Source organism: Coloeus monedula (assembly GCF_965178545.1).
Source record: "Coloeus monedula genome assembly, chromosome: 25".
Classification (NCBI taxonomy): Eukaryota; Metazoa; Chordata; class Aves; order Passeriformes; family Corvidae; genus Coloeus; species Coloeus monedula.
The window spans coordinates 1,868,572-1,879,003 of NC_138805.1; the positions used below are offsets into that span (position 1 = coordinate 1,868,572).

Here is a 10,432-nt window from a genome sequence, read left to right on the forward strand (position 1 = left end):
GCGTTTTCCCATCAAAAAGTTGCAAACCACCGCCACGAGCAAGGGGGGACACAGACACTGGACACCAGTTGCCTAATTAATGTAAGGAATTCTTTATTCCCAGCTGTGCAAAGGGGGAAGTGCGGGGTGGGGCAGCCGCGGGTGGGTGACCCTTTTTCCTCGGGTTTAGCCCCATTTTGGGGGCGCCGGGGTGGGAGTGTGAGGGCAGCACCGCGTCAGGTCGGGCAGAGCACTGCGGAGAGAGAGAGAGAGGCCTGGGGGGCACTGATGACACAGTGAGGCACGAGCGTGCACAGGGATGCACAAATGTGTGTGGGGATGTACTGGGGAAGCAGGAGGATGCACTGGAATGCAGGAGGATGCACAGGGATGTACAGGGATGCAGGAGGATGCACTGGAATGCAGGAGGATGCACAGGGATGTACAGGGATGCAGGAGGATGCACTGGAATGCAGGAGGATGCACAGGGATGTACAGGGATGCAGGAGGATGCACTGGAATGCAGGAGGATGCACTATGATCTGTGAGGATGCACAGGGATGTACAGGGATGCACAGGGATGCACTGTGATCCATGAGGATGCACAGGGATGCACTATGATCTGTGAGGATGCACAGGGATGCACAGGGATGCAGAAGGATGCACTGTGATCCATGAGGATGCACAGGGATGCACTATGATCCATGAGGATGCACAGGGATGCACAAGATGCAGGAGGATGCACTCTGATCCATGGGGATGTACAAGGATGCAGGAGGATGCACTGTGATCCATGAGGATGCACAGGGATGCACAAGGATGCAGGAGGATGCACTGTGATCCATGGGGATGTACAAGGATGCAGGAGGATGCACTGTGATCCATGGGGATGCACAAGGATGCAGGAGGATGCACAAATGTGTACGAGAATGCACAATAATGCACATGCAATGCTGCACGAGGGTGCACGGTGACACACAGGCTGGCACTGGGCTGCACAGGGATGGACAGTGGTGCCCAAGGGTGCCCGGGGGTTGCATAAGGGCACATGAGCTTGCACAGGGACACCTGGGCATGCACAAGGGTTCACCAGTGTGCTCCATGTGCACAAGGGTTCAGGGGCAGAAAGGCTGCATGAGTGTGAACGAGGCACCTGGGCACTCAAGGATGCACAAGCACACAAGTGCTGCACGAGGCTGCACACAGGATGCAGGAGGAACACGGAAGGGATGCACAAGGAATGCACACACAACAGTGCACAGAAAGAGCGTGAAGGACACGTGAGGACTCACGAGGATGCACAAGAGATGGACAAGAGGGGTGTGGGAGATGCACAGGGATGCAGAAGCATGCGCAGGAGATGCAAGGAAGATGGATGGGGATGCCCAAGGGAGGCAGAGGAGGGGTGCCTGGTGGGGTGTGCGGGGTGTGAGAGGATGCACAGAGGGTGAGGAGGCTGTGTGGATGAAGCAGATGGGCCCCAGGATGGGGCAGGAAGCTGCACAGGGACCTCCAGAGGTGCGGCAGGACAGGAGACCTGTACAAAGAATGCCTGAGGGATGTGCAGGAGATGCACCTGGGATTCCTGAAGGGTGTGTGGGGGACGCACAAAGGATGCACCAGGGATGCAGGAGGAATAACACAAGATGGGTCTGGGATTCTCTGAGGATGCATGGAGGGTGCACAGGAGAGGCAAAAGGGATGAATGAGGTTGCAAGAGGGATGGGGAAGGGATGCACAAAGGATGGGAGCGAGAGGCAGGAGGGTGCAGAAGGGATCTGTGGTGGAGGCACAAGAGCTGCAGGGACGCTGCATGAAGGACACACGAAGGGTGCAGGGCGCAGGCAGGAGGGGAGCAGGTACCTTTGAGGATGTAATCCGTGAGCAGAGTGGGCACCTTCTCATTCCCCTCCTTCATGGCAAACAGGACTGCGAGGGGGAATGAAGCTGTGAGCTGGCCCTGCTGCCCCCCAACTGCCCCTTTTTCCCCCCAAACCAGCCCCACAGCTGCCACACAATTCCCCCATACAATTTATGCAGCAGGCCTGGGAACATCCAAACAAAAAGGACTTTCATCCCCACTTAGCCGATCTGTGGCAATGCAGAATGGGTGATATACCCCCAAATCAACACTGATATAAGGAGCATAAACTGAGGGGAGGTGTTGGCTGCAAACCAGCTGTGCTGCAGTGATGCAAACCAGGGATTTTTCCCACCAAGTGGGTTTGTTGCAATGATGATGCAACGTGGGTGGTAGCACCTCAAATGGCCCATACTGCAATGATGCAAGAAATCCCCCAAAGGGCTGTGCTGCAACAATACCCCAAATTGCAGCCAGTGAATCAAAACAAAATGTGCCTTTGTGTCCCCCAAACATCTGATGCTGACCCAAACCAGAAGCTTGAATGAATACTCACTGTTGGTGAGCATCTGCAGGTCCTCAACGGAGGGTGGTGAGCCCTTCTTCTCATAGGGTATCACCGTGTTCAGGTACTGCAAAAACAAGAGCCACCCCAAAAAACCAGCCAGATGGCACAAAACTGCCTGGTTTTTGTATTGCCTTGAGACAAATCACCCCAAATTGGTGCAAAAATAGAGTATTTCTGCAAAATTCCTGCAACTGCATTTAATTTGCAGGTATTTTGGGGAGTACTGAACTAATTGGGTGCTGCAAACTCCATCCAAATTCATCCCTCCTCAGGGATGACTTTTTGGAGTGAAAACAGGTAATTTTTCCAAGAGGGATTAGCAGGGTATAGGGGATAGAGCAGTGCTGGAAAACTAAAAAACATTTTAAAAGGGGCTTGGGGGATGCAAGGGAAGGAAGAGTGCAGGAAGGAGGAATGAAAAGAAACGGATTTGGGCAAATTTTTGGGGGAGAAGGGCACCTGCTTCTCGTTGGTGGTAGGACCAAAAGTCTGGCGCAGGCCGGAGTGCAGGATGCTGGAGATGCCCTCCATGCTGAAGCGCTGGGGGGACACGTGTCACCCTGTCACCTCCCGGGGACAGCGACATCACCCGCGGCACCTCCTCGGGCACCAGTGTCCCCCACAGCTCCCTGACTCCCACATCCACACCCTGCCCATATCCCTGCTCCATATCCCTCCCATCACACTGCCCCATACCCCCACCCCATTTCCCTTTATCCCCCTGCTCCAAGTCCCCTGTCCCACATCCCCCGGCCCTGCTCCATGACCCCTGTCCTGTGTCCTCCTCACCCCCATCCCGTCCCTCTGCCCCATCCTGCACTATCCCCATCTCATCTCAACCCTCATCCCGTTACCCGCCCCCCCAACGTCCCTCTGCCCACATCCCCCATTTCCTCCTTGTCCACCCGAGACACCCCATTCGTGTCCTCGTGGCCACCAGGTGCCCACCTTGCGGGGCATGTGGTTGCCGCGCTCGGAGCGCGCCCCTTGCAGGCTCAGCCCCTTGTCCCTGCGGCGGCGCCGGGCGGCCTCTCGCTGCTCGCGCTGCTCCCCCTGCACGGCCAGCAGCGCCCCGATGAACGCCGTCTTCACCTCCTTCTCGAAGGCCAGCTCGTCCCGCCGCGCCAGCTGCGCCACCAGCTCCGCCGACAGCGCCCGGCTCGCCGCCTCCGCCCGGCCCGCCGCGGCCACCAGCTCCCGCGCCGACAGCTGCCCCAGGCCTGCGCCGCGGCGGGTTAGAGACGGGCTCGTGTCCGAGGGGACATTCCACAACAGGGTGGGTTGGAAGGGACCCTAAAGCCCATCTCGTTCTACCTCCCTGCCATGGGCAACGACCCCTTCCACTGTCCCAGGTGGCTCCAAGCCCCATCCAACCTGGCCTTGGGCACTTCCAGGCACGGGGCAGTCATAGCTGCTCTGGAAACCTTGTGCCAGGGCCTCCCCACCCTCACAGGGAAGTTTCTTCCCAATAGCCAATCTAACCCCGCCCTCTGGCAGTGGGACGCCATTTCCCCTTGTCCTGTCACTCCAGGCCCTTGTCCAAAGTCCCCCTCCAAATCCCTTGGAGCCCCTTTAGGCACTGGAAAGAGCTGTGATGTCTCCCCGGGGCATTCTCTTCTCCAGGCTGAACACCCCCAGCTCTCCCAGCCTGTCACCATAGCAGAGGTGCTCCAACCTTTGGAGCATCTCCGTGGCCTCCTCTGGACTCGGTGCAGCCAGTGCCATGCATGGGGAAACGAGGGAGATGCTTGCTGCAATCAGTGACACCCCCAGTGCAGTCAGTGAAACGCACACTGCAACCATTACAATGCATCTCGTGCTGAGCGAGATGTGCTCTGCATTTTCTGAGACACCAAGAGATAAACCCATTGTGCAATTACTGATATGCTCAGCGCCATAAACGACGTGCCCAGAGCAATTACAGAACTGCCTGGCATGACTGGTGACATGCAAGGTGCACTCAGTGATACTCACAGTGCAATTAGTGACAAGCAGGGTGTGATTAGTGACATGTATGGTGCAACTAGTGACGTGTATGGTGTGATTAGTGACACACATGGTGCAGTTATTGACATGCACGGTGCAATTAGTGACAGGCACATTGAGATTAGTGGCATGGTGAGATTAGTAACCTGCACAGTGTGATAAAGAGCAGAGCAATTAGTGAAATGCCTGGGCTTACTGGTGACACAGCCCATGCCACTAGTGACAAATCTCATGTGCATGGTGCACCCCATGCAGAACACAAAGGCTCCTGGCGAACCCCATGTGCCTTTCCATACCAAAAGCCAGATCCCTGTGTTCTTCACAGTTTTTGCCAAGAGCCCTTCTGGCCAAGTCCCAGAGCAAGCCAGCACTGAGGCCTGGAGAGACTCAGTTGTCCAATTTGGTTGGAATTGTCCCCAAAAAGTGACTGGCCTGGGCTCTGCTGGCCATACCTTCATGGGAGCAGTTGTTGTTGAAGGCAGGGGAGAAAGCATGCAGCTCCCGCAGCACGATGGGCTCCGTGCCCCCGCCACCACCTTTGCCTTCAGCATCAGCCTTGGTTTCTTCCTCCTCCTCCTCTTCCTCCTCCTCCTCTTCTTCCTCCTCACCCTCAGGGTCAGCCTCGGGGTCAGGTGAACTCTGCATGAGCTCCTCCAGCTCCTCGATGACCTGCAGGGCATCAGCATCCTCCATGTGCACCTGCATCCTACCTCCACCCTGCATCCCACACCTGCACCCACACCTGCTCCCTTCATCCTGCACCTGCATCCTGTATCCCCATCCTCCATCTGCAACCTGCTCCCTCCATCCTCCATCCTCCATCCTTCCCCTTCATCCTGTATCTGCATTCTGCTCCCTTCATCCTGTATCCGCACCTGCATTTACATCCATCTGTGCCTTGGGTCCTCTGTTTGCATCCTGCATCTGCATCCCACATTCCCACCTACGTCCAAATCCCACATTCCGTGGACACTTTAGACCTGCATCCACATCTAAATCTGCATCCTGCACCCATCTGCATCCTGCTCTCTGCACCCTCCTCCTCCTGCATTCTGGATCCTGTACTTGCACATGCACCTGCATTCTCTATCCTGCACCCACACCCTGCAGCTGCCTTCACATCCCCCTCCTCACAGCTGCACCCTGCCTCCATACCAGCATCCTGCAGCTGCATCCCACCTCTGCCCCCCACACTTTTATCCTTCCCCCCATGCCACCCATTTTGTTCAGCAGCATCTGCACCCCACGTTCCCATATGCACCCAAATCCCACATTGGCACCCACAACCTACACTTCTGCCTACATCCACATTCCAGGTCCTGCATACCACATCCCAAGATGATGGGATTTGGCTTTTTCTTGTGCTTTCAGATCGTGGTCATGGGGCCAAGGTGGCCAAGCCTGGCTTTTGGACGACAGACAGGGGTCCAGATGCCCGTGGGGCCAGGGGTACCTGCTCAGCTGTCAGCAGCGGCTCCTCATTGATTCCAGAGTCCTGCTCACTCCTCTCAGTGAGCTCCTCCTCCTCTTCCTCCTCCTTTCCGCCGAGCTGCAGGAGACAAAGGCTGGGCAGCCTCAGTGGCACCACAGGCCCGGCCTGATGTGGGCATGGCCCCAGCACGGACACAGACACAGCCCTGGCCCTGGCATGGGGAGAGCCACCAGGGAACCCTGGCTCAGGGGAACAAGCTGCAAGGGGGGTGGCACGGAGACACACTGGATGGGGACATCAAATGGGGAGGGACTGGATGGGGACATGCTGGATTGAGGGTATTGCATGGAGATGCTGGATGGGGAAGCGTTGGATGGGGATGTTGGATGGGGATGTTGGATGGGGCTTTGGACAGGGACACTGGATGGAGACAGTGGGGACAATGAAGAAGAAAGCACTTGAGGGGGAGGTGTTGCCAGAAGATGGATAGAGATGATGGATAGGGAGCTACTGGATGGAGACTTGTTGAACATGGACTAGGAAGAAGACAGGGAGAAGTCCAGGTCTGTCAGATGGAGGTGTTGGATGGAGAGTGGTGTTGGACATGCTTGATGGAGATACCAAGGATGTTGGATGGGGAGGAAAGCGCTGGTGAAGCTGAATGGGAAAGGTCTGATGGAGACACTGGGTGGGGACATGAGATGGGGACATGGCAGAGGGGAACACCAACAGGGAAGGGACGAATGGAGATGCTGGATGGAGATGTTGGACAAGGAGGCATTTTCTTTTTTACCACCTTTCACTATCTTTTTCACCTTTGTAGCAGAAAATAACCTAAGAAAGTTATCTTCTCTTCCCCGTTTAGCAACAAGCCGTTACACCCAAGCGGGTTAAATTCCCTGGATATTGGGACATTTTTACAACCCCAAAAGCAGCTATTGCCAGCACAAACTCACTACAAATGAAAACACATTTTCTACCCCCAAAAACACCCACCCCACCCCTGACATGGGGGGCAAACTGGCAAAGCCCTGATTGTCAAACCAAACAATCTTGCCCGTTTCAGTGTGATTTCACGTTGAAATGTGGGCACTCACTGCACTGGTGCTGCAGCACCCCAAAACTGCTATTTTTGGGTAATCTGCAGTGCCGTGATTGTCGCTGAGCCTTGGGGCTGACTGACAGCTGTCAAGCATTGTCAGGGGATCATGAGGGGACAGGGGGGTTTGTGGGGCTGAGGGGGACCACAGCCCTACCTGGGGGTCGGTGCCATCGAGGGCCTCAGTCCCGGGGAGCAGCCACGGCCGAGGGGAGCTCCGGGGGGCAAAGCCATCGGTGAGAGCATCCCAGACCCTGCAGGGAGGTGGGTGGTGAGTTCTGATCCCAAAATGTTGCATCTCAGAGAGCCATCCCAAAAATGGCATGCCAAGATGCCGCAAAACATCCCAAAATGCAGCCCAGAAACAGCCTGAAATGACCTCCAAAAATCCCGAAACACCACTGAGATGCCTGAAATATCCCAAAACACCCCAAATGATATCCTAGAAAACCCCTTCTCAAAACAGCATCATGAAATACTGCCCTGAAATACCCCAAAGTACCCAAAAATGCTGCCCCGGCACCTGAGATGCCCCCTAAATGTCATTTTGAAATGCTGCTATCAAAACTCCCCCAAAAGGCCACAGCAATGTCCCAAAATGTCTCTAGATGTCCCCAAATGCCACCCAAAACCATCACATGACACCCTGAAGTGGCCCAAAACATTATCTTAAAGCCCCAAAACTCTCTGAAAGGCCCCAAAACACCTAAAAATGCTGCCTTGGAACACTCCAAAATGTCCCCAAACGTTCTTCTGAAATACCCCAAAATAGCCCAAAATACCCCTGAAATACCCCAAAATACCCCAAAATGTCCCAAAGCTCCAAAATGTCACCATGTCATGTTCCAACCACCAAGAAGAAAAATGGTGGGAAATGGAGAAAGAGGAGGAAAAAAAAGAGGAAGAAAGGGAAAGAGGAAAAAATAAGGAATAGGAAAAGGAGGAAAAGGGCAAAAAGAGAGAAAAAGGAAAAATCAGGAGAAAAGGGAAGTAGGGAAAAAGAGAAAATGTAAGTAAAAAAGGGAGAATGAGGGGGAAAATGGGGAAAAGGGCAGGGAAAGTAGAGAAAAGGGAAGAAATGTAGGAGAAAGGAAATGGGAAAAAAGAGCTTAAAAGTGGCAACATTGAGAAAAAGGCCAAAAACGTGGGAAAAGGTCAAAAATGGGGGAAAAGGCACAGATTAGAAATTTTTTCCTCAACTCAGGGAAACCCACCCATTTCCCCACCAGAAATGGTGGGTTCAGTGCAACACGGTGCCACATCCTAATCCTGAAAATCACCCCAAAACCATTTGCCCCCTTTCCAACCCCAAACTGCTCATTGTTGGGATTTATCATATTTCCCTCCTCACCAGGGCTGAATTCCCCTTGGAATTACAGATTTCACAACCTAACACACAAAAATATGGATGGCAAACTCTAATATTCCTATTTTTTAAAAAAGCACAGCAAATTAGTGATTATCCCCCCAAATTTGCTTTTTTTTTCCTCTGCTCTTAAAGGACCAGCACCCCACAGGGGCAGACCAAGACCAGCAATGATTTCTGAGTTAATGATGGCAAGAAATGGTTAACAGCTCTGGAAATCCAGTGCCTGTTAAGGCCATGGCCCCTCCCCCGCCCTGCACACAGGGCTCATTCAAGGAAGAATGAAAAAAAAAAAGCCCTGTTTTGCCCAAAGTGACCCAAAAAAGACACAATAAGTGGCACAAAGCGGCGACAGCGCGGCAGCCCCGGCGCGCAGCCAAGCTGCGTTTTGTTCTGAAAAACCATGAATTCGACCAATTGCAAAAATCAATTCAGCCTCAGTGGGTTTTGGGGGAAAAAAAAAAACAAAACCCCAAACACAAAGCAACAAAACCAACGGATCTGGGGCTGATGGGGTTGAAAGCAACCCCTTTGCTTGGTGAAAATAAGGTTTAGCAATTTCAGCCTGGGGAATGATCCCAATTAAACACACAAAAAATCCACCAGAAATGTGATAGTGTAGAATGATCATGAGGAAAAAGCCCAAGGATTTGCGGGAAAAAACCGGCATTTTGTAACAAAACAAGGTTTTTAATGAAACTGTGGAATTTAACACAAAAGGAACAGTGATAACTGGGGGAATCTAGGGGGGAATTTGACCCTAGGGAATTTGGCCATCCCCTAGCATGGTACAGAGGGGGTGGCTAAACTCAACTTACACTTTACTCAAGGTTTATGCTCCACCCCTGAGGCTTTCCTTGCATAGACAGAGCTGTGGCCCCCTGCAATGTGGCATGGGGCACGCTGCTCTTCCTCCTCATAGGATGCTACTCCGGGCATCTCACACTGCTACTCCAAGGATCCTACACAGCTAATCCAAGGTGCTGTAAGATCACGCCACAGTCCAGGTGCTGATTTGCACATGATGGGTGCTTAGAAGTGTGCAAGGAGGTGCAACAGGCCCCAGAGGGGTGTCAGTAATAAGATACTACACCCCTACTCTGAGGTGCTACACAGTCGTGCTGTAACAGGTGAGCTGGACTGCGTGCTCCGGGAAAGGGGGGTATTTCATGACCATGAAAAGACACACGCAAGGCCTACTTATAGGATCCTACACAGCTACTCAAAGGATACCACACAGCTGTTCCACGCCACTGCATGACTGTGCCGTGATGCAAGGTGGCATGCAGACCCTTACTCACAGGTAGTCCTTACTCATAGGATGCTACAGTGCTACTCCTGACACGGAGCATGACCATGCTGCAATGTTGGGAGTTAGCCTGCACTGTGGGGGGTTTCAGGGGTGTGAAGAGGCACGTGGCCCCAGAAGCAGGGCGGCCTTACTCACTCCTCATCCTGCAGGCGCTCCTCCTCCTCCTGTGCCTGGAGACGCCCCCGCACGGGGGCCAGGCCCTCGGTGGCAGCGTCGTAGTTGCGGAAGCAGACAGTGAGCTTCTCGTCGAACTCCTGCACCAGGTCCTCCATCGACTTGAAGCTCATCATCTCGGCGGAGAAGCTCTCCAGCTCGGCCAGCGCTGGGTCCGCAGGGCGCTGCAGGGTCCCCCCATCGTCCCCAGGCCCCTCCTCGAACTCCTCCTCCAGACTAACCAGGGGCGCCTCCATCCTCCTCAACACCGACGTGCTGCCTTAGCTGCAGGGAGAGGGTGCCCGTGAGGCACCAGGCTACTAACAGGTTACAACACCCACCTCCCCATTCCCTTCGCTGCTGCCGTGCTGACTGAAACCCTACTGCCAGGGCTGTTACACAACCAACAGCATCTCTGTAGCATCCCAGCAGTATCCCATCAGGATGTACTACCTTCATAAGAAATATCCTGATACTGTGGCACTATTCTAGCAGTAATTTACTAGTAGCAACAAAGTGCTGACAGGGGTCCACATAGCTTAGTGCTACCCTGAGAGTATGTAAAAAATATACCACTATTTCTCTGAAGTGGTAGCATCTTAGTCCTATCCTTATACTATATCACTACTAAGCAAGTGGCCTGAAAGTATCAGTAATGTGCTGGCAGTATCCTAGT

General features: G+C 53.7%; 1 protein-coding gene across 1 annotated transcript; it reads right to left on the bottom strand.

The window, feature by feature from the left end:
* Positions 1 to 166: 166 nt before the first annotated feature.
* FEZ1 (fasciculation and elongation protein zeta 1) lies at positions 167 to 10,013 on the bottom strand (the record flags this gene model as incomplete). Its single annotated transcript, XM_082296956.1, has 9 exons — positions 167 to 232; positions 1,843 to 1,908; positions 2,397 to 2,472; positions 2,868 to 2,948; positions 3,357 to 3,628; positions 4,847 to 5,063; positions 5,848 to 5,943; positions 7,083 to 7,179; positions 9,739 to 10,013. 9 exons carry the CDS (start codon positions 10,011 to 10,013, stop codon positions 216 to 218), a joined length of 1,197 nt encoding a protein of 398 aa, XP_082153082.1. The 3' UTR covers positions 167 to 215.
* Positions 10,014 to 10,432: the final 419 nt, after the last annotated feature.